The sequence below is a fragment of the Marmota flaviventris genome, chromosome 4, assembly GCF_047511675.1.
Source record: "Marmota flaviventris isolate mMarFla1 chromosome 4, mMarFla1.hap1, whole genome shotgun sequence".
Taxonomy (NCBI): domain Eukaryota; kingdom Metazoa; phylum Chordata; class Mammalia; order Rodentia; family Sciuridae; genus Marmota; species Marmota flaviventris.
In genome coordinates this window covers 59,092,575-59,118,338 of record NC_092501.1, presented here as the reverse complement: position 1 = coordinate 59,118,338, position 25,764 = coordinate 59,092,575, and the positions used below count along the sequence as shown (strand labels likewise).

The window sequence follows — 25,764 nt, the reverse complement described above, 5'->3', positions numbered from 1 at the left end:
TTTGAGTAATCTAGAATAATCTCCCCCTTTCAAGGTTGTCTAATTAACAGCCTGAATTGCGTCTGCCCCACCCCATACCTTCCCCCCCCTTTACCATGTTGCCTAACATATTCATAGTTCCTAGGGATTGGAACATGGATATTTTGGAAAAATAAGGCTTCATTCTGCCTGCCCTCATAATATCCCACTCATCCTTGCTGTAGCCCTAAGTAGGCAAGAAAGATATTTCTGAATAATGAATGAAGGGGTAAATAAATAAGAAAAGGAAAAAAGTTGACTTTAAATGTATATCAAATATTAAATGATGTTTATAAGAGCATGCACATTTCTTAAGTGGATTGATCTACCTTCTTAGCTTTGATTCTTCTGGGTTAGGGCATATATATAATCCAGTCTGAACACTTATCCCAAAGCCTAGTTTCTCTGTGGCATTTGGTTATGACCTAAATTCTGCTGATATCTACTTCAAAACTATTTTCTAAAAGCAAACATTTTGGTTAATTTACTTCATCCCACCCTAACTACTACCATTCCCCTTACGCCTGCAAGTGGTAGATTGCACCTGATAAAACAGATGCTGTGTTCAAATCAAAACAAATGGAAAGTTGCTGTGTATTTTGGCAACTTTCCTTTCTTCCTTTGCCTATTTTTAAAACAGAGCTTTCCTAGGATATAATTTCCTGTATAGTGTGGCTGATATGGCCTACTTAAAGACTTTCAGTCTTGCAGTAATTGAAATGTAAACTTACTGAAGAATTAGTATGGTTTTGCAAATTTTTTCAGGCTCATACTGTATTATGACTTGAAAATAGAGTGTTTACTTCCAAGTCATGTGTAATTGCTGTAGCTTTTCTAGGAAACCAGTGTTCTTATTCTAAGAATGTTAGAGAAAGCAGCAATGAAAAAGTTGGCTAACAGCACTTAAAAATTAAAATCAGACATTTGATCCTGAAATTTACTGTGAGCAAGAACAAAGAACAGGAAAAACTCTGGGAGATTACACTTTTAAAGGTGCAGAAAAGACCCTCAAAACCATTGACTTGGTTTTTTAAAGTGACCCAATTTTTGACTGAATAGTTAGATGATATGAAAAAGAACAAATATACCACATGCCATTTTTACAGTTTTTTTGTTTAGTAAAATGTAAAGTTCTGTGCTAGTTTTAGGGTGGAGATAGAAGGGGGAAAAATACTAAAGAGCAATTCTTTATCATCAAGAAATGTTCCCTAAGTATATTTTAATATTTTTATTAAAAATATTCATTCAAGAGCTAGGGATGTAACTATGGTAGAGCGCTTGCCTACCATGTGCAGGGCTCCCCTGGATTTAACCCCTGACCCTGCCCCCCATTTTTTTTATTTGATTCAAAGGTTTTAACAATTGAGAGAGTTTAAAGATTAGCCTACTGATTAATATGGGATTTCTTACACTGAAAACTAGTGTTATAGGACCACATGCTTAGCTGTTTACTTTCCATTTTGATCTACTTCTAATTTAGTTTTTATTTGTATTAAATCAATACTTGCTTTAAACTCTAGAAGTCCATTAGTTTTCCAAGGCATAAGCATATGAAAAACAAAAATTTCTCACACTCTCATACCTATTTCTAAATATCTATAGGCACTATTTTCAATTGTTGTATTTGAATCTAGTATTTATTTTCAAATTCTAGATGACATGCCTACTTTGCTATTTCTTAGTTTTTCAGATGGGCATCATGACTTGACTTCCTTCTGTGAAAGATGATTTCATAGTTACCAGTGCCACACATGCATATTTCCCTGTCCCAACAGCTTCCCAGTGTCATTACGGTGAAATTTGAATTGGATCAATATTCAATATTTATGTTAAATAGACTAAGTTAGAGAGAAGCAGATTATAAAGATAAACACTAAGTCCAGTGAGTGGCAAACGCCTATATTCTCAGCTATGGTGGAGGCTGAAGCAAGAGGATTGAAAGTGTAAGACCCATCTGGGCAACTTAGTGAGACTCCATCAAAATTAAATTGAATTTTAAAAGGATGTGGGTGTAGCAGGGGTAGAGTGCATAGTTTGTGCAGGGTCTATTCTCTATTCCCAGTAACCTAAAAAAAAAAAAAAAAAATAGTGCAGATAAAGAACAGAGCATCAGGAACCAAGCTGCCTTGATTATCGCCTTTATCCTACCCCTTACTAGCTATATCTTTAAGTGAGTCATTTAACCTTTCTGTGCCTCAGTTTCCTTATATATAAAATGAAAGCAGGAAGGAGCACTTAGCTCCTCAGGTGGTTGTGAGGGAAATGTGAGTCAATGAATATAAAGCATTTAAATCAGTACCTGAGATATGACAGTGCCTGTTAATAATCATTTTCATTATGTAAACACTATTTGCAGTTGATCTCTGTAGGGCCCTACCATTATTGTCCCTTTCCCTGGTATTATTTATTGCCTTGCCATTTGGGGAGTTTTTTGGTTTTGTTTTGTTATGTTTTTTCAGTACTGGGGATCAACCTAGAGCCTTGTGTGTGACAGGCAAGCACTCTATCACTACACCCCCAACCTGAAAATCAAGTTTTAATAAATAATTTACTTAAACTATGTTATTATTCTTGTAAATCTTACTTTTGATGTATCAGGTTTACTTATTTTATATTAGTATATAACTTCACTTTCAAAATAGTGAATAACTAGTTGTTAAAATAAGTGACTTGTACTCTTCCTTATGTTTTCTAAAAACAATTTCTTCATGATCATATCTTGGATTCATTAGAATGGATCCAATTTTAAGAGGTAAATGTTAAATATGAATAAGATTATTATTGAAAATAAATGCCTAATATAGTCCCTTTGAAGTTTCAGAATGTGATTTAATGTAACCCTTGACCTTTATGAAGTAAATTGGAAGCATTCTCACAGTTTCCACACAAAGATACATCTAGCCAGCTGTCCTTTTCTAGTATCCAATGAAAATGTTTTTTAACATACACAGAAAGAAATGTTTCACAGTAACATTAAACCTAAGAGGCTAAGTGAGTCTTCTGCTAATATCTAGGAAGAATTTTACCAATTGCAATGCCAGTGGAAATGGATTTTTAAAACAGAGACAGAAACAGTTTTTTCCATTAAAGGAAATGTTGCTAAGAAGTAAATTGGAGAGAGGCCTAGCCACCTCCACCCTAATCCCTAGTGATGGAATAGCTTAAAATCATAAAAGCTACAATAACCAAAAAACTCCACCCTCGCTGCAGGCGACATGAATTCAGAGGCAGCCACTGTGCTTTATCTGTTCAGAAACCATAATCTTATCACTTTGAAGAAAACCCCATGAGTTCTAAAGAGAAATAATCATTGACTAGAGGAGAAATCAAAAGTATGGCAGTAGACTAACTGAAAAATCAAAATGAAAGTAATACATATTACAGTTTCCATTTCTGCATATAATAACTTTAAAAGGATTTTGAAAAAGGAAGAAGAAAAATGAAATTGAACATCAACTCACAAAGCAAGAAGAATATCAAATTAAAGATTCTGTATGGCAGCAAGATAAATAAAGCAATATAAAAGTAAAAAATAAAAATACACACTAAGCCAGGCATGGTGGCATATGCCTGTAATTCCAGTAACTGGAGAGGCTGAGGCAGGAGGATCACAAGTTTGAGGCCAGTTTCAGCAATGTGGTGAGACTCTAAGCAACTTAACAAGACCCTAAGCAACTTAACAAGACCCTGTCACAAAATTTTAAAAAATTAATAAAAAGGGCTGGAGATGTAGCTCAGTGGTAGACCACCTCTGAGCTCAAACCCACATAAAATCAGAGGAATTAATATATCTTAAGAGTTGTTCTTTTGAAGAAGCTTAATAAAATAAACATTTGAAGTAGCTAAGGAAGGGTAGGGTAGAAAAAGAATTAACAAATTGAGAAACAAGAAAAGGTTTAAGCAAGTAGTGTAAATTTTAAAATATTAAACTATCTATAATTTTTATTCCAAAAAATTAGATACTTTATAGACATCTGACTTTTTTCTTTTCACCTAACGGTTACACTATTAATATAGTGAATTTCCTTTTTTACACAATAGCAGGATCTGCCTTTGAAATGCTCAGACACGTACATCATCTTTCCATTATGTAATTTTAGAAATATAGTGCTTTACCAACTACAGCTGTAATAATCAGATTGTCAACCAGATTGCCATCACACTGTGAAAGGTCCTCCTAAAAATATAAAAGATAGAGCTGTTCCTGAAGTAAGTAAGTAAGAGAAATAAAATCTTTCCCCAAAATCTCATGTAATTTTAAAAGCACATGAAAAAGATATTACTTTAGAAATGTAAAAAGATGAAGTCCTTTTGAACAACCATAATAAATTTAAAATATATTAAAATGTATTTTTACTTTAAATTTTGTCTGACTCTTGACTCTCAGAATATTTTTTAAAAAGAAGTAAATCACTGTTTAAAAACAATCAGATCCAAACTTCAGGTAAAATGGAAGAGGTCTTGAAAAGCCACAGAAATAGATTGAGTGATTCATATTTACAAAATTATAGTAATTTCCAAAGGTTTCCAACAGCCTCTTTCAAAGGAACATCTAACATTTCAGTTTTATTATGTTATATTCTTATTAACATGAATATCCAAATAAATTACTGGAAACATCTGGGGAAGTTTCTGCCATTGATGTATGTTAGAACATAATTTTAGCCTGTCAATCAAGGTTTTTACCTTTTCTCTATATAAAAGGCAGATTTACTCCTAAGGAGGACACTCTTAAGTGTACTTTCTCCTTATGAAGGCAGGAAACCTTCATCAAATTGTCCATGGCCAGATAGTAAGAACATTCTTCATGACTTTGGAGAAAGAGCTATGAACAGTGTCACTGAGAGGGTTAAAGTCCCAGCTCCTTCTACTTTATTGAGCTTTTGGGGTGGGTTATTTATTTATTTTTAACAAGTTACCTCACAAATCCAAGCATTCTTTCTTTTTCTCCAAATCTAAGGCTCTTTTTTCTATTAATTTATTTATTTATTGTTACTGGGGATTAAATTCTGGGCCACTGAGATACATCCCCAGTTCTTTTGTTGTTGTTGTTGTTTGTTGGGGGAGGGAGTTTTGTTTGTTTGTCTTTTGGTTTGGTTTTGCTTTGGGTTTTGTTTTGAGTGAGGTTTCACTAAATTACCCAGATTGGTCTCAAACTCAAGATCCTCCTGCCTCAGCCCCCTGAGTAGCTGAGATTACAGGCTATTACATCACACCTATCTCTTGGCTCTAAAGGTAGTGAAGGTCAACACCTTCCACTAGCCAATGTGAGAACAGGCAGGAGCAGTCTCCCACCATACTGCTCTCGAGCTTTAGTGAGTGTACAAAATGCAGATTCTGTTTTGGTGCGTCTCATTTGGGCTTGAGATTCTGCATTTCCAGAAGGCTCTCAGGTAATGTTGGTGCTACTGTTCTATAGATTACATGCCAAGAATTCTGTACATGGTCTAAATTCTGATCACACATCCAAAAGACAGGAAGTTGCCTTTTGTAAGCTTCACAGCCCTCTGTCTGAACATGTGATGAAGGAGTCTAGCTATTTGTATAACTGTAATTCCCAGGATTTCTATCCATAGCCAAGTTGGAGACCCCTGATTAAGAGTTATCTTATAGGGACTGGAGTTGTGGCTCAGTGGTGGAGCACTTGCCTAGCATGTGTGAGCCACTGGGTTAGATTCTCAGCACTGCATTTAAATAAATGAATAAAATATAGGTCCATCAACATCTGAAAAAAAAGTTACGTTATTGAGGCACTCAAGCAACCTTTCATCACAGCCCTTTACCACGCTACACTTTTAAAATAATAAGAAAAATAAAATTTATATATGCAAATGGATACTAAATAGCAACAAGTTTATTTTTTTCGTATGTAAATGGCTTAAACTTTAATTAAACTTTATTTAATTAAACATATATATAATTTAATTTTGATTAAAGCAAAATAATGTTAGGGGAATATATTAAGTTGAAATTCCTGATTTCCATGTTTTAGGGCTGGCCTAAGGTCTATATCAGCAAAGGTTCCTTCTTTACTCAGCTTTTACTATCCTCTGTGTTCCTGTCAGTGTTTACCCAGAACCTACACCTTGGCCATTGGGCAGCCATTTCTTCCTCCAAAGAAAGAACCCTTGCTGTTCTTTCCCTCTTCCCGCCCCCTCCCCGCTCACTCAGACGTGAACCTCAGTTCTCAGTTCTTTCTGTGAGTTTGATTGCACATGCACATGCTTTTGAAGAGAAGTAATTTGATAACACAGGTCTGTTTTGTCATGATAGACATTTATTCTTCCTGCACCTTTCTACTTTTGTTTCTTCTGTCGGTCTTGGCTTTCTAAGCAAGACTGTGAGTCTAGCATTACAAGGGCTGGTGCTCACTATTTGAATACTTATTATATGTTTAAGGTATGCTGTGGAACCTTTCATATACAGCTGCACATGTGCACAGTGTGTGGTATCATACCTGAAGAATGCAATTTTTCATTTACTGTTTTACTCATTTACCTTTGTCAATCACTTGAAGAAAGAGACATATCTTCAAAGGCTAGGTTAGAACACTGGTGGAAGGAGCAAGATGGAATCCACTTTGTGAAGACAGATGAGGGGCCTAGACTAGAGACCTCAGTTCCTGTGGAAATGCCTCAAATAGGAAGCATAATGGACCAAGACTTTAGGAACAGCAGGGGAAAGAAGGAAATAAGTTGATTTGGGGGGATGGAAACTAGCATAACCAATACAATGGCCATTAGCCCAGTTTACCTCTCTCTCATAGGTTCTTTCCCATGCTAAAATCCTGACAAATTCTATATGGTGCATTTAAGAGAGAAATGTGTCTCTTACAAAAGTGTATTATCCCAAATAAATCAAGAGGACTTTAAACAACAACAACAAAAAAAGAGTCAAGCGCGAATTCTCAGCCACTGTGGATGGAAAGAGTTATTTTGGGACTGAGAAGTCATTCCTTCCTAAATTCTGCTCCTGGGAACAGTTCCCTTAAACAGTTCCTGCTTTTTGCATCTTCTTTCAACACTCTTTTTAAATTAATTACCATCTAGTTTTTAAACATCTCTGTACTCTCCCTTCTCTCAAGTTTTTTCAAATTCAGCACAGAGATGAGATATATATGGGGCTCAGGTGATACAACAGTACTGGAGACACCAATGCAACATTCCTTTCTGGTTATAGTCTGCCCCATTTTAATTCACTTTAACACCAGATACAACTCTGTAAGGTAAGACTTTCTCTTTTAGTTTAGTATTCTGGAGATCTGTAACAGCAGTAACCAGAAACCCCGGATAGTAATGTTGCTGTGTGTGGGTTCAGCATCTCAAAATATAGCTCCCAATCATCTGAGTCCTGGGGAGCTACACAGAATTAAGACATGCTCAAATGTAGCAGTGGGGGGAAAAATCCCAAAGTTCTGGAAGCTCAAAATCAATTCTAACAACTTTATCGGTACTTGACATGCTCCATCTTTTTAAGGAATGATGTTCAGTCATGGTCTCTGTTCATTTTGGATTTAACTGCAACTAGCTTATTTTCAGCCATGCCTCCAACTTGGCACAGCACTGAAAAAAAATCCCATAACCAAGCCATCTGGGTTGTATAAAAGAGGGAGTTTTTCTATTTGATTTCTCACATTTTGTTCCTCTTTGTTTTAAAGAGGGGGGTGGGAATCATTATGAAGTAATCAAATTATTACATAATGTTAATGAAACAGAAGAAATCATTTCAACTCTATACTATTTCTAAAGAATTTTATATCAGAGGATTTTTTTCTGTTGTCTCTGAAATGTAGTATGGAATGAATGTTTTGGGTGAATTGACTGAGTAGCTAATAATGGTCAGAAAATGAAGTTCTCTTTGGGTGGTCTGAAATTCAGCAATGTTTATTTCTTTTTAGACTCAGCAAAGATTTTTTTTCTTCCCAGTGAAGCATATTTTACCATTTTATGCTCTGGATTTATTTAGTTTGGTTATAATTGAAATCATTACACATATGTAGTTTTTTAATTTTTTTAAAGACCAGCATTAATAACTTTATGATTCAAAGAATCTGTAATTAAGAGAATTTGGAAAGATTTTTACTGTCTGATAACTTTGAAAACAGCTATAACACAACAGACTATTTGTATGTAATTTATAAGCTGCTACTTGCAGATCATAGATCTTATTTGAATCTTGTATCAGTTCAGACCTTAAATTTTAAGGAATAGCTAGGCACGGTAGCACATGCTTATTGTCCCAGCAACTCAGGAGTCTGAGGCAGGAGGATAAAAAGTTCAAAGCCAGTCCCAGCAACTTAGTGAGACCCTGTGTCAAAATAAAAACTAAAAAAGGTTGGGGATGTGGCTCAATGGTAAAGCACATCTGGGTTCAATCCCAGTATCAAAAAAAAATAAATTTTTTTTAAAGGAATAGTTTAGTTAGAAGCCTTTCGCTGCCCTTATTTTACCAGATGCCGTGTTATATGGTGGTGAACAATACCATTTCAGGCCTCATTGCTTGTGACTGCCAAGTATCAGAGGAAGGTGATATATAAACCAAATGCAGGCATATGTTACAAAGCACAGTACACAAAGACTGTACATGACCTTCAGAGGGCTAGAGGCAATTAGAAAAGGCTGCCCTTTGGAAGTGAAGGCATTTCATTCATATAAGGTGGTGAATAATATATAATATGTAGTAATATATATAGTAAAATATTAATAGTTACATATTGGATCAAACATGCCATAAATGCCTATCATCTGTCTGTATGTCTTATTTGCCTCCCCCATAAAAGTTTCTTGAAGATAAGAACACCTTGACATGGTTTACAACTATTTCATGTCAAAGGCTTTGTTTATAATAGGCCTTAAATAATATTTATCAAATTCGTATATCACTTGAATTTTTCTTTTTATCATACAACTATAAATTGGTATAGCGTATCACATATTGGTTATTGCTATTATACTATCACATTGATTATAGCAAAATAAGTTACATAAGGATACAATTTAAGAAAAATATTTTTTTAATTAGAATGCCATTACTACTATTTTCCATGACTCTCGTAACCTGATACTCCTCTGCGTACTTAGGACCTGTATATTGTTCTCAATTTCTGTAATGGAAATCAGGAAGGTCATCTTATAGTTTAAAATGGGATCTTCATAAAGGTATTGTCTAAGAATGTAAAACATAAAAACTTGTTTTGTGGAAAAATGTTAAAGGAGGCCAGCTTTTCTTTTGCTATCGGTGTATGTAAGTGTATGTAAATGCATTCCTATTAAGTGGAGCATGGTCTTCTGATAGTAAATTTAGCCTATGGGTATGTTCATTTTGCAGTATTCACTCAGGCTTTAAATATCTTCTAATTCCTGGGGGAGAGTGAATAAGAACACCATCACATGACTGTCTGGATTTCTGAAATGCTAAGGCTTTAGAAAAGCCTTATGGATTTTGATTAATAATAGAGCAAGGACTGACTTGTTAAGTAGGATAATCTGATCTATGCACTATATAAACCAGAATGTAATTTTAGATACTATGGTCTTATGTCACAGATGACTCTAAAATCTTCAAAAGAACTGGCCTAATTATAAGATATTTTTTCCTTGGAAAATAAATTCCTTTTGATATCTGAATGATTTTTTTTAAGATTCCATTTGAGGACTCTTATTTATAAATATTTTCTTTTAAGTAATTATATTTATCACATTCTCTAGTCATGAAAAATATAATGGGTAAAGGGCTCCAAAACTGAAACATGGCTGATATTCATTGTGACCGCATTCCAGAGACATTTATTACTGAATAATTTGGAAGAATGGAAATTATGTTCTTTCTTGTTAAGTTAACCACGTTTATTAATTTTTTTAATAAATATTTTTGAGCCACGTACTGTACTGGGTATTAGGTATACTCTTGAGAAAGAAAACAAAGTAAAGTAAGCAAAGTAGAACACTGGACATTTTTATGTAGTTTTTCTGCTGACTTATTAGCATTTTTTTTCCTTTAGGTATCTTATTGGCCTCCCACTCAGAATATATTTACTTCAAATTTTATGTTGTTCCTAACAAGCTCATTTGTCTGATTTCTTGACCTATTAAAAATGGGGGGAGGGGAATTATTGCTGAAGTAACACATACCAGTACAGAATGATAGCTAACAGATTCACGGTTAAAAGCCATGTTGCCAAAGGATCACATAATCTAAAATTCTATTCCTCTGGCTCTACTCCAGTCTGCCACATGAGAACACCAACCCTTGTTACCTTTTGGTTCTGAGAGTCCCCTGAGTATATTTCATCCAGAGTTTCTGCTAATGGTAGTCCTCTTCTTTACTTCCTCATCATTGTGGTTCCCATACCCATCACTACCAAGCAGGGCATAAGTGGTGCCCTACGTGGCCCCTAAGAACACTCTGACCATTGCCTACCTAATGCTAGAACTTTTGCTGTGGTGGTCTTGCCCTCTCAATTCTCACAGAGATTAGAGTGTGACCTCTCATATTGGGGGAGGCTAAGATGCTGTGATCATATATGCAACAATAATCCACTGATAGACAAAATATAGAAATTTGTTTCTCTGTCACATAACAGTTCAGAATGAGTCAAGGAATTCATTTCAGCAAGGAATTTTCCTCATGCAGTTGAGAGAACTCAGGCTCTGCCCACCTTCAGCACACAGTTTCCAGGGCTGCTGTGCTCTCTGCCAGCCCAGAAGAAGAATATGTGCAAGAGACAAACCCCTCTACTCAAAAGCTTATGCTCATATTCTTTTGCTGAGAACTAGTCACATAACCCCACCTACTTGCAAAGGGGGACTCAGAAGCACAGACTCTAACTGGGCCACTTCCCAGCCATACTCTGTCACTGTATCTTTTTATGGTCAGCAAGATATTACCTCCATGCCTCTGTGTGTCATTTGTTGTTCTAGACTTCTCATTTAAGCCCTTGCTCTAACAAGCAGATGGGGCTGTCATTGGTCCCAGAGTCTGTTCCATCTCCTCCCCCGGCTACTCCCTTTCCCACCCATGCCCAGCCTTAACACTGCAAAGTGAAGGTCTTGGTCCTCAACCATGAGCCACATCAACCCTTCTCTCAACATAGCCCCTTCTCTCTTACTTTCCTTGTATCCCAGGGAAGATATTTCCCTGCTTCTTCCTCATAAAGATGATGCTAGTAACCTTTTTTTCCCAGTAACTTTAAAAGTAGATTGTGATTTGTTAAAGTCACCTTTTAATTTACTGGCTTTTATTTGCTTATCATTTTAATTATTTCTGTTATATTTGGTTAGCCCTTTATACCCACAGGTTCCCCATCATTGAATTCAAATTTTAATTGTGTCTGTTCTGAACATGTACAGACTTACAGACTTTTTTCTTGTCAACCTTCCCTTATACTAAATAATACAGTGTAACAGCTATTTACATGATAGTCACATTGTGTTAAATAGTATAAGTAATCTAGAGTATTTAAGGTATATAAGAGGATTTGCAAAGATAATATGCAAACACTGTACCATTGAATGTAACAGAATTCAGCACCTGCAGATTTTGAACATGAACCACCCCTACCTTGCATATTCAGAGGAATAGCTATACATCCATAAGATGTAATTGTCTTCCTACCAATTTTTACATTAATATTGTATTTTGTTATTGGTGTTTTCATTTGATCTAATGAAATTTGTCTTCACATGTCTAATTATCATTTTGTGTGACTTGCTTTTTTTTAAAAGTCTCTTTCTGTTATTTCTTTTGGGTAAAATCTTAAAACAGGGGGCTGAGTGGCCTTGAGGTATAGTTTAATAAGATCCTAACCAAATCTATTAACAAAAAAGTGAAGCAATATATTTTCAAGGTTAATAACTTTCTTTGTCGTTGCTCTCATGAAAAACACATTCATTGAATTACATTTAATTATTGCAAATGTTCAACAATATTTAAGTTTTGTATTTGTATTTCTGATGATAATGAAAAAAACTCTAAGTTCAAGAGAGCAGGCTGTCAGAAAGTTTGTTCATTAAAGACAAATTAAAACTTTTTGTTTATATGAAATCATAGTATATACCCTAGGAAAATGTCCAAATGCACTATCAATTGAATGAATAAATAGTTTGTTGGTTTGTGGTTGTTTTGTTTAACTAAAAAGGCAATGCCTTCTCTTTTTTTTTTCCTTTTTTAAAAATGTTTACGTTACTAGGATATGAGTGGTGGCAACTACCTGTATGTAATCCAAGTAACTCAAGGAGGCTGGGGTAGGAGGATCACAAGTTCAAGGCCAGCCTCAGCAACTTCCGGAGACCCTGCCTCAAAAAATAAGGAGTAAAGGTGCTAGCTTAATGACAGAGCACCTCTAGGTTCCAGCCCCAATATGACACACACCCACCAAACGTATTAAACAGTCTCACCAGGTTTTTCTGAACCCCCAAATTTATAAATAATTTTATTAGTAAGTTTTCCTCATAATATTAGGATCTTGACTCATACTGGGAGCTAGGACGTCTAAGAACAGCAGAACATTGATTTTTTTTTAATCACAGATACATGTTCTGTTTTTTAGAGGTAAATATTGTATATGTTAAAGAACTTGTGAGTTTTAAATTAACTGATGACTGCATTTGAAAACTGAAGCATGCATACTTTTGAAAGCCTTGTGACATGTGAATAGTTAGTTGTTCATTCAAGGAATATCATCTAGTGACCACTATCTGTATAGTTCCTTTTACCTCTATTCAATTCCATTAACAGGTAAATTGTAACTGGAATTACAAAAATGGAGTATTACTTATAGTTATTATTCCTTTGGAAGATCACAACCATAATGATAGCTGTGAAATAATGAAAAAGAGCAACCTTGACTTAAATAATTTTATTTTTCTGAGGTTTGCAAACCTCATAGAAGAAGAGCCAAATTTAATTTAAATTTTTTGGAGAGGTAATAATCTTGATACTGAAATCCCTGTGCTAGTATAGGAGAGGAAGAAGACCAGGAATTCCTAGATAACTCAGAAGATTGGTCTCGTGGCAGCCATTTGTTTATAAAGATGCATTGCTGGGTATAGTGGTACATCCCTATAATCAGTCTCAGCTACTGGGGAGGCTGAGGTAGGAGAATTTGCAAGTTCGCGGCCAGCCTGGGCAATTTATTGAGACCCTGTCTCAAGATATAAGTAAAAAGGGCTGGGGGTGGGGGTATCAAGCTTCAAGGTGGACTCTGCCTTCTTCAGCCATTTCCTAGGTCCCTAACCAAAAGCAACTTATTTATTTTGGACCTCAGTAAAAAGAAGGGAGTTTACCATGTTATTTGTTTTCAGACTCTACCCCCAGGGAGCACTAGGGTTTCTTGGAAACTTCTCTAGAGTCTTAGTGTAGGTTGAGTTGGAGACCCAACCGGAAAACTTTGATTACTTCCAAGGTCCCCATCCAGCTCTATAAAAGCACATTGTTCTGTTTGTATCCATTTTTTCTTTATTTATTTTTTGGGAAAAGGCTTATAGCAAATCAGGGTAAAGACAACTTTGTAAGTTAAAAGTACTTAGTATTTGGATTTGGAAGGCTAAGTGAATGAACTCAAAGGAGCACCACTTCCCTTTTTAAAAAGGGTGAGGGTGGGGTGGGACGGAAGAAAAGGTAGTGTCCACAGAGGCACTCAAAGGATTTCAGCCCTGGAAGAAAATCCTCATCTTGGACAAAAGCTTGGAACTGGTAGCTGTGAGAGATTTAAAAGAAGTCATGAAAAGTAAAAAGAACATTTTGTCTTTCTCTTTTTTATTTTCAATAATCTCATAAATCAATTTCCTTGTACTTCAGATATAAATAATGTACCCTATTATTTGCTTTGGCCAACTTTTTAAGCTTTCAGAATTCTCTGTACATTAAAGCAAATTAGTATTGTTTATATTTCACAATCCAGTTGTTTCAGCAGTTATTCATGACTATTATTAATTGATTTGTCTACCTAAATAGAAAACTATAAAAACTACTTGATAGTCTGATACTGTCCATGAAATATGCAAACAAACATCTCTATAAGCTAAATATTTAGACCAATATTCTAACTGCTTATAAAGGTCTAATTTTATTTATTTACTTATTTATTTATTTATTACTTTCTCGTTGTTATTACTGATTAGGATGAGAACAAGAGGAAGTAATGGTTATTCTTGGACCCCGCATTCAGCAATTCCTCTGTTTTCTCTCTATAAATGGTTTAATTGGTTAACCACTTCCAGAATCAGTTAGCCATTGGATCCAAACCTTAAGCAAGTCATTTTGACTCTTTGCCATCATTGTCTTATCTAAATGGAAATAATTACATTTCCTGCTCCATAATGTTTCTGTGGGGTTAAATAAATTGTAATATGTGATATTACACATATTACAATTTATTTAACCTCATGGTTGACATGGATATTGCATATCTACTATTATTAAGCAGAAAAGCCGAAATTAGTGAAACTTGAACCTTCATGGGAGATAAGAAAGTCTGCTAAGGTAGAGGAAAAGGTATCAATCTGGGGGAACATATTCTGGAACAATTAATCTGACAACAGTCTATGAAAAAAATTAGTACGAAGTGACAGCAGAGTGTCAGGGAGTTAAGATGCTCTAGGCCAGGCAAGAGATGAAAATGTCCTGAACTACCCTGTGGAATTGGATTGGGAGATATATGCAAAGTCAGGCTTTTATTAGGGCAAGAGGAAGAAGACAATACCTTTAAACTCTCAAACTGAATGACTGGCATTATGGGTATTTCATTAATATAAGTACAATCCCAGGATTATTCTTTGATTTCTAAATATTTTCTGTATTTTGAGAAATAAGGAATGCAAAGTTTTAGAGACTAATGAACATTAAAGTTGGTCATATCACATTATACTGTAATATATGTAATAAGTAGCCAGTCATCTTCATCAAGAAATGTGTAGATAACATATCTTTTAAAGAACTTTTCTTCAGTTAAGAAAAACATTTCCTTTTTATCCAGTTATTTGATTTAGATTTCTATATTGTATCAGACCTTAGAGTTTTGTTATTCTTTGATTGTTGTATCCCAAGATTGTTGATATAATGATCTAAGGAACTTAAATATAAAATCTGTTGAATTTTTTTGGGGGAAGGGATATCAGGCATTGAACTCGGGGGCACTTGACTCCTGAGTCACATCCCCAGCCCTATTTTGTATTTTATTTAGAAACAGGATCTCACTAAGTTGCTTAGAGCCTCACCATTGCTGAGGCTGACTTTGAACTTGCAATCCTCCTGTCTCGGCTTCCTGAGTTGCTGGGATTACGGCATGCGCCACTGCACTCGGCAACAAATCTGTTGAAAACTGGGCCATCTCCTTCTGCATTTGAACCCAACATACTATATCTCTAGAAATACACATATATTTATATAGTATTTCTCAGTTGTGAATAATTTTAGTCCATTGTTTGATTAGTATTTTTATTATTTCCAGGTTCGATGGATGATGTACTGGATTGTTTTTGCCCTCTACACTGTGATTGAAACAATAGCAGATCAAACAGTTGCTTGGTGAGTTCTACTGTTGGGGACTACAGACTTATTTTCAGTGTCCTGAGTTTTTGTCCTGCTCCTGCTGTTAACTAAGTGAATTTGATCAACTTACTTCATATCCAACATCTCATTTTCTTCATCTGCTTTCTCCATGAAATCATTACTTTCCACTCCTCAAATAAAGGCAGATCATTCTGTTCCCAAGAATTCCAATGAAATCAAGAAGCTTGGTCTGGTGGCAGCTGCTTATTTAAAAAGATGCAGCTCAATAGTAGAGTGCTTGCCTAGTATGCACAAAGCCCAGGGTTCAACCCCCAGTACTGCCAAAAAAAAAAAAATGTGTAGAAAAAGCTTAATGTGAATATTGAAAGTCTACACATTCCTCGGTTGCACTGTGGCAGACATGCTTTGTTGACTGCACAGTAGTCACTCTTCACTGTCACCTACTTGTCTGCCTGTAAATCAGAAGAACCCAGACTTGTTCAGTTTATCCTAGGTATTGACTCCTTATGGACCATAAGACAGATTAGTTAACTCTAAGAGTGCTTAAAAAAAAAAAAAAAATCACCCTAAAGTGCGTTAGAACAACAGACGAGTATTTCTTCCACATGCTGCCTGAGGGCAAATGGTTGGCTGGAGCTTTGCTGGCTCAGCTAAGTTTTAAGTGTCTTCTCATTTCAGGATCAAGGCTGAAGAAGCAGCTGTTCTCATGGTAGAAGGCAAAAGCTTAAAGCAAGAGGTTGAGGACCTTGGGGTGAGAAAGTCAAAGGGTATTGGAAGGTTCTGCTTGCATTTGACATATATCACATTCCCATTCTGTTGGCCAAAGCATGTCATCTGGCTAAACCCACAATCATTGGTTGGGGAAGTGTACTTAGTCTATAGGAAAGGTACTAGGAAATCATGGGGAAAAGGACACGGATGTTAACTGGAATTCCCAGTCTACTATCTGGGGGTAATTCCATTTCCCCTTCAATTGCAAGTGAAATATTGCAGTTCTGGCAAGGTAGACTGGAGAGGAAGTTTTCTTGGAGTTCTGAGAAAGATCAAGAGGTGTGCATATGAGGTCTGCATTGTGCACTTGGAGCATATAGTGTCCTGATGTTTGGAGGTATGTCCTATACTTCTATGGTAACTTAGCTCCACAGACAGAGTGGTTATATGTTACTGCCAGGGCTGGATGGCAGAAGGGGCTGTTAATGCCCTCTCTTGACAGCTACGGTCAGTTTGACAGCTTGCCCATGCTTGCTTCAAAGGAAGAATATTGTACTAGAAGTTGTGACCTTCTGAGGGCATTAGTGCACTCTGGTTAACTCATTTGTCAATTCATCAGTTTGTCAATTCATTTGTCATTCAGTGTGCCCCTGATCACACTACTTTCTACATGTAAAAACTTAACATAGAGACTAAACTTTTAAAAAATATTTTTGTGTTTTCCACATAATAGTTACCCCTCATCCCCACTGGAAATATTTTCGTTTTTTTTTTTTTTTTCTTGTTAGGTTTCCTTTGTACTATGAACTGAAGATTGCTTTTGTCATATGGCTGCTCTCTCCCTATACCAAAGGAGCAAGTTTTATATATAGAAAATTCCTTCATCCACTTCTTTCTTCAAAGGAAAGGGTAAGATATATAAATTATTTCCACAAGTCATTTTTTAGAAATGTATATCAACACATGACTTATGATATAAAATTAGTGAAACTGGTACATGGTAAAGAGAAAGTCCTAGTTTGGGGCTTCTTAACAATATTTATAGATAAAACTAACATATATGGTTATTTTGTTTTTGTTTTCCCAGGAGATTGATGATTATATTGTACAAGCAAAGGAACGGGGCTATGAGACCATGGTGAATTTTGGACGGCAAGGTCTAAACCTAGCAGCTACTGCAGCTGTCACTGCAGCGGTGAAGGTAATTTTTCTTTTACCTTTTTATCCAGTGCCCCACATTAAGTCAACAGATAAAGAAAGATGGCTTTTTATTTCATATGATTATAAAATTGTGGCAGAATTTTGCTTTGTGTTTGTTCTAATACTGGAAAGAACACATAGATAATTTTAAAGATAATTTAACACTGTGTTTCTGTTTGCTATTTTGAAATTCTTAGTTGATTCCTAAATGAGAGACAGTTAATTAAAAAAAATTGAAAATGTCATTTTGTCATAATTTTCCCACTTTATAACCTTGAGACAGTTTGAATAAATCACCTTAAGTAAAGATGACCATTCTTCTTTCTCTGTCTTTGGTGTTCTCTTTCTCTCTCTCTCTCGATGGCAATATCTGGGTAGGATTTCTGGCTTACTTCTGCACCTCTACTTCAATCAATTTGAGGTAACTGATTATTCTAAATAAGGCATGAAAAAATTCTGTTCTTAAAACTTGAAATTTTACTTAGCCAATTACTAATGTCATTTGCTGTGTTTGCAAGCCAAGTTATCAAATGAATGCCTTCTGTGAAAATTTGCATTATGGCTTTTGGATTTTTTTGCATGTAGTAATTGGTGTGGTTTATTTTAAATACTGTAGAGTAATTGATTTTAATATGTGGTATATGGAAAGAAAACAGGCTTTATATCCAGAAAGTGCTGCGTGTGACTTCCTAAGTAATCATAGATAATTTATCTAATTTCTGTCTTCATAAGTTGGTTGTTGTATAGAATGGGGTAATGTATTTACCTGTGAGAGCATATATAAAGATAGAGTACTTTCTTGCACAGTGGGATTCCAGTAAACATTGATATCATGTCTATCTCACTTCAAGTTAAAATTTGAGTTTACTGCTAGTAAGTTAAATTGAGAGTAAATAGTGTTCTGCTTTCAAGTCAGGCTCCATTACTTAACTTAAATGCAAACAACAATGCTGTGGAAAGAAATATTCCAGTTATGTGGTGATTTTTATATCATTGCAATGTGGAAGGGATGTAACACGAGGGTGCTTTCACTTTTCAAAGGGATCTTTGACTCAAAAATCAAAATCAATATAATCAACAGGATAAAAATTTCAAATTTTATATATATATATATATATATATATATATATATATATATATATATATAAACAATAATCATTAATAAATTATTATTAATTATAGTATAGTGTATACTATAATCAGTATTGTTTTCAGGTTATTTGGCATTTAAGGGCTTTTTCTTTTATTAAGATAGATTAATAAATAATCATTAGAATAGCAAAAGTTTCAGCTTAAAGGACTATTTCCATTTTTAGAAGTTCAGTTGCTTTATATTTCTTATTTTATGAAAATGCAATCCTGATTTCCTTATCTGCTCAAAAAAAAAAAAAATCCAGGAAATCCCACATTCAACAACTAGGAATTTTAAAATGAGAAAACAGACACCTGTTTTAGTAATACCTGCTACTCAGAAGGCTGAAGCAGGAGGATCTCAAGTTTTGAGACCAGCATGGACAACTTGGTGAGGCCTGTCTGAAGATACAAAGTAAAAAAAGACAGGGGATGGGATGGGTTTGTGCCTCAGTGGTAGAGCACTTGCCTAGCATGGGTGAGGCACTGGGTTCAATCCCCAGTACTATATAAAAATAAACAAATAAATAAAGGTATTGTATCCATCTACAACTAAAAAAAATTTTAAAAACAAAAAAGACAGGGGATATAACTCAGTGATAGAGCACCCTGGAGTTCCATCCCAGTACCACCAAAACAAAAAAGATTTATATCACATTCAAATGATCTAGAAGAATATTGGCATTAAATTTCTAAATGGTGACATTGGAAAATTGAAAACAGAATGTACCATCCATGATGCCATCATGATATTCACCCTCAAGTTCTGTAATGGTCAAGTTCAAGAGGGCTGGGGATATAGCTCAGTTGGCAGAGTGCTTGTTCACATGCACAAGGCCCTGGCTTCAATCTCTAGCACCACATGCACACATACAAAATTGGCAAATCTTACTGTATGTTAATTGTACATCAATAAAATTGACACAAAAATTGTTGTAAATGAATATACATTTAAGAAAAAAGATCAGTCATATATGAGCTTCTAGTGATTTTTTTTTTTTTTAATTCTACACATACAGAGACACAGAATTTACCTATAATCCTTTGTCAGGGCAGATGTGATCTGTTAAAGACAGAATAATCCACAAAAAGCAAACCATGAAGTATGAAAAACAAATTAGCAGGTTAGCCAACACAGAAGGGAGATGACAAAACTCCCAGGAAGGAACTTTGAAGCAAGTCCAAAGAGCAAACAGCCAACATTGGACGTAATGGATGAAAGGTGCTGCTGGCAAGAGTGTGGAGCTCAAAGAATCTTTTGGAAGAGTGTGGAGCTGAGAGAATCTAATGGGTTTAATACTGCTCAGGGATGTTACTCAAACACATCAGAGTGTATGCTGCGACCACAGCACTTATTATATTATCTTATTTATTATATACAGACAGCTGGTATCTGTGCAATTGCACATCAACCCTGAGCACCAGGAAAAGCGTATTGAGGCAATGTAAAGAGGGAGAATGGAACAACTGAGCACCAACAAAGGGGGGCATAATCATTAACTCAGAGGCAAAAACCAAAAGTTACATAAGAAAGGAAATAATAATAATGGAGCCTTACTTAGCCCACAGTGAATAGCATTTGCATTAATAAGAATAATGAGAATACAGACTAAGGATTTAACAAATGTGATTTTGTTATATTGGGAGGATGAAGGAAGGAGAAAGGGAAGTGGAAAAGAACTAATCCTCATCTATCATAATGGGAAAACAAAGGGTTTGAAATGGCCAGGATGAAAGAAAGAAGGGAACTAAGAACTTGTTGCTGTTCATTTGTAATAAAACTTAACATTATTTGACCTTTCAAACTAAGTATGTATATTTATTTACATCCAAATGAAGATGCTTTCTGAATTTTTCATATTTAAAAGCATGATTTAACATGCTTCTATGGAGAAAAACTGAAAAATTTCAACCTGAAAATTTGTTTAGAAAACAGACATTTTCAGATATCATTTTGGTAAAGATAGAAGCGAATCCCATTTTTCCTACCCACTGTAACATGTAAGTTGAGTCTATAATCTGCTGTTCTGTGAGTCACCTTTGTACACACTGAGAACATTTTGTGAGATACTTATTTTATTTTGATTTACATTTACTGCTACTCAACCCTCTAAGTGGGGAATTAGCAACCTCTATTGTATTATTTCATTCTTATTTCGCCCTCATTTGTTTTTGTGGATTGTTGTTTTTTAAATATTTTTAGTTGTAGTTGGACACAATACCTTTGTTTTATTTATTTATTTTTATGTGGTGCTGAGGATCAAACCCAGTGCCTCACACATGCTAGGCCAGTACTCCACCACTGAGCCACAACCTCAGCCCATTCTCATTTGTTTTTTGTTTTGGTTTGGTTTGGGGTTTTTATTATTATTATTATTTCATATTTTTTAGATATTGATAGACCTTTATTTTATTCATTTATTTATATGAATTTATTTACATGCAGTGCTGAGAATCAAACCCAGTATCTCACACATGCTAGGCAAACATTCTACCACTGAGCCATAACCCCAGCCCCTCATTTGTTTTTATTTCATACTTTGCCTCCATAAATATTTAGCTTTCTACTTATCATTTATTTAATATCTGTTTACTTAATACCTACACCTACCACAAGCTAAATGCCAAGGATGTAGCAGTGAATAAGATAGATTTAGTCCTTTCCCTCACAATTTACTATCTACCTGTAGCTAATGTCTGTATTCACTAACTGAAAATTTTACTCCATCTTTGGTTGCTAAGAGCCCCCTTACCCCTACCCTCCATTATTAAACAGTATCTCACAGAAAGACTTTTCTGCAAAAATACTATGAAAGTAATCCTGTATCTATTTTCTCAAGCTTTGTTTCTTCATCATTGATTTTATTTATATATTTAACACCTTAAAGTCACCTCTCCACCCCCAAAGCCAGAAAGCAGAGAGCATGAAAATCACCCAAGTTACTACTGCAAAACAAATAGAAACACATATCCCATAACTGAAATTTATTTTGACATTGTCCCCACTTGTTCATGATGTCCTGATTCTTTTCTCAACAAGATCCCTGTCGGGGTGGGAGGAGTAGGTAACCTTCACCATTCCCATGATGAATATTAGAGACTCCAAGAATATTAGAGACTCCAACCTGGAGTCATTAAGAAAGTCATTAAGATGGGCTAGGTGGTTCATACCTGAATCCCAGCCACTAAGGAGGCTGAGGCAGGAGGATCACGAGTTTCAGGAAAAATGGACAACTTAGTAAGATCCTACCTCAAAATAAAAGTAAAAAAGGATTGGGGATATAACTTGGTGGTAGAGCTTCCCTTGGTTCAATGTTTTTTTATTTTAAGACAAAGTCTCACTAAATTGCCCAGACTAGCCTTGCGGTCCTCCTGCCTCACACTCCTGAATTACTGGGTTTATAGGCATGCACTACCACACCTGGGTACTATGCTTATTTTAAAGTAGCCAAATTAGTTTCATCTCTGGAGCTGTCATAAAAAAGTATTGTCATAGAAGAATCACTGAACTAGATACTTCGTACTCACAAGTAAATTGAAACTGAAATTAATCTGTCAATTTTATGGAGAAACTACAAGAAAGTCTACAATAATGACTTGAGAATTATTTTAAAATTTTACAATATAAGTTTTTAAAAAATACCTTTCAGGGGACTGGGGTTCTGGCTCAGTGGTAGAGTACTTGCCTGGCATGTGTGAGGCACTGGGTTCAATTCTCAGCACTACATATAAATAAATGAATAAAATAAAGGTCCATCAACAACTAAAAAATAAATAGATTAAAAAAAAATACCTTTCAGGGGTGGAGGTTGTGACTCAATGGTAGAGTGCTTGCCTGGCATGTGTGAGGCACTGCATTTGATCCTCCGCACCACATGAAAAAACAAAGTAAAGATGGGCTGGGGCTCAGTGGTAGAGTGCTCACCTAGCATGCATGAGGCACTGGGTTCGATCCTCAGCACCACATAAAAAAATAAAATAAAGGTATTGAGTCCACCTACAAGTTAGAATACATATTTTAAAAATAAAATAAAAATAAAGGTATTATGTTCATGTACAACTAAAAAAAAAATACCTTTCAGGATAAAGATTTTTAGACTCTTGATGTGACTTTTGAAGAACAGTAATACCCCTCACTACATTTTCCAGTTTGAACCACCTGAGCATGTTAAATATGAAAATATGAACCTAATCAGAACATTTATTACACCATAAAGCAATTTTCTGAAAATGTTACTCAGTTCTATGACCTCATTACCAGGCATCTGTTTGCAAGGTTAGCATACAAGTTTATTTTGGCTGAGCAAAGCATAAATATATGAAGGACCTTTCAAGGATTTTGCTGAGAATGTTCAACATTCAATAGCTTTTCACATGAGAAATGCAGGTGGCTTTTGTACAGATGAGCAACATTACTGACAGATGAAGGACAGATGAAGAAAAGTACTCTTGGTTATATTAACTATCTCTGGATTTCCTCTGACAGCCTCTTGGTGAATTCTTTAGTGGGCATAAAAAGTCAATTATCATAGAAATTAAAGCTTTATTGGTAAAATTGCTGAAATCTAATTGACTTAAATATTCATGATTAGGTCAGAAATTCTGACATGTTGCTCTCTGTTTCAATGGCTGTTTGTGAAAGGATTTGAGAATATTCAGCTACTTAGGATCATCCCCTTAAAAAGAGAATATTTGTCCAGACAATGGAAAAGAAAGGTCATACCATTTTCCCTACTTTCTAGGGAATCAGGTTGGTATAATGAACACTGAATTCTAGAGCAGTCAAGTTAATCTGATTTTGCCACCAAGTAACCTTAAGATTTTGAGCAAATCATTCACATTAATTTCCCTAAGTATTAATTTTCTCACCTATAAAATAAACCCAACAACTGAAGCCCCTTACATCTCTAAAACACTTGTTTGCAGCTGGAGGCCATTTGTGCCCCACTACCACCAAGGGACACTTTAGGTTATGACACCTGAGAAGGGGCTGGGGCTGTTCCTTGTGTCTAGTGAGTAGATGTGAGGGATGCTAAGTACTGTCCTGCAGTCCTCCCCAGACCAAAATAGCAGTAGTGTGAAAGTTAAGAGACCCTGTGCTAAAAGTGTGATGAGTGAAAAAAAAAAAAAATTTAAAAGGACATTTAAATATATATAGGTACTTTTGGAGGTAGTTACAGATAACTTTTAATTCCATTTCAAAATTTGTCTCTGTTACAAACATGGTTCAATAAATACATGGCTTTAATCTTAAAAATGCTAAAATAAATTTTTACCTAATGCAGATGCAGTCAGTTCATCCTCATCAGATTAGTTGTTGAATATCCATGGGGAAAAAGATTTTTCCTAAAAATTGGGAGTTAACCTTATTTGCAAGTATAATGTAAGAATGTCAAGAATCAACAAGAAATAGAGCTGAATAGCTATACATTATCAAATGGGATAATAAGAATTATTCTGTAAAATAATGTTTTATGCTTGTGCGAAAGCATTACAGATTATATATTTTTAAGTTCTTAATAAAAAAATGTGAAGAGAATAAGGTAAAGGTTTTATACAATGGTGCTGATAAACACAATAAATTCTCCTTGCTTAACACAAAAAAATAGTGATTTTAACGTGATTTTTAACCAGCAAAAGAAGTAGTTAGACAAAGGCAAAATTAATTTGAGTATAAAGAAATTAGAAGTAGCAGAGTAGGGTGGCACACAACTGTAATCCCAATGACTCCTGAGTTCAATCCCCAGTACCAAAAAAGAAAAAGTTAAAATTGGTCATATACCCAGGGACCTTTTTGTAGATACAAAACAGGTATTTAAATACTTGAGTAGATATGTTCAGATTATGTATTATATTCAGATATTCACATTTATGTCCTAGTGCCCTTGAACATAAATGACCTTTGTGTGGTGCCAGGTCAGGGAGCTGCCTCTCAGCTAAAGAATCCTTTCTAGAGCCTGAGTGTGTTAGATCTGGATCCAGCCTCTATCATGTTCTCATTTTCTTGTTTTTTAGGTTCTGGGCATTGAAACCAGGGCCTCATGCATGCTTGGCAAGCTCTCTACCACTGAGCTACATCCCCAGTCCTTTTTATTTTGAGATAGGGACTTGCTAAATTTAAATTGCCCAGGTTAACCTCAAATTTGTGATCCTCCTGCCTCACCCTCCTTAGTAGCTGAAGTTATAGGCATGCACCATCACTCATTTTCTTAAATGTATGTGTGAACCTTTCTAATTCCAGACCCTAAAAATTGAGACATCTGAAGTTCAGAAGTTTTAGAAAAACTTCTCTTGATGATGATGAGTCTCAGTGTAAATTAGTCTATTGCTTTGACTTTTACATTCTTATTATAATCTGTTATTTTCTCTGATTTTTTAGGATCACTTGTAACAAACAATGTACATACAATTCAGCAGAGAATATGATCTAAAGTGTAATTATATAGAACTTCCTTCTTCCTCATTGACTCAGATTGCTCTTTCCATACATACTTCCCTACCCTGTGAGACTAGAATCATCCTTTTCTCTCAACACCCACCCAACTCCCCCTGCTTTTGTGTGTGTGTGTGTGTGTGTGTGTGTGCTGGGGATCAAATCCGGGGCCTTATGCATGCTAAGTAAGAGCTCTACAGCTGAGCCACATCCCAGGATAAGCTGTCCTTATCTTTTTTATTCTTTTACAGGCTTAATATATATATAAACCAAAAAGAATAAAATAAACAAAACACTACTAATTTAAATGAAACTGCAGTACTTTTTAAAGTTATTATTGACCGTGAATATAATGGTTTATTTGTACCCTCAAAATCTACTGTTGTTTTGTTGTTGTTGTTGTTTTGCTTTGTTTTGTTTTGTTTTTTAATGAAAGGAATAAAGAATTAGATACAGAAAATATGAGTGAAACAGATCAGAAAGAATTGTTAGCCAGGCACAGTGGCACATGCCTATAATCCCAGCTACTTGGAAGCCTGAGGTAGAAGGGTTGCAAGTTCAAGGCCAGCGTGGACAACTCAGCAAGACTCTGTTTCAAAATGAAATAAAAAGAGCTGGGGATATAGCTCAGAGGTAGGACTCTCCTACCATGCACGAGGCCCTGGGTTTAATCCCAGTACCACAAGGAAAAAAAAAAAGTTAAAAACAATAAAAGCACTCATCCTATATGCCTAAACAGGATATTGTTTTCATTTTTGTAT

At 35.3% G+C, this 25,764-nt stretch overlaps 1 protein-coding gene across 1 annotated transcript in view; it reads left to right on the top strand.

Moving 5' to 3' along the window:
- The window catches only part of Reep3 (receptor accessory protein 3), a 91,642-nt gene that overhangs the window by 50,812 nt on the left and 15,066 nt on the right, over positions 1-25,764 (top strand). Inside the window, exons 3-5 of the mRNA XM_027931329.2 lie at positions 15,467-15,543; positions 17,028-17,148; positions 17,327-17,440. Coding sequence (XP_027787130.2) covers positions 15,467-15,543; positions 17,028-17,148; positions 17,327-17,440 — 312 coding nt within the window. The remainder of the gene's footprint in view (positions 1-15,466; positions 15,544-17,027; positions 17,149-17,326; positions 17,441-25,764) is intronic.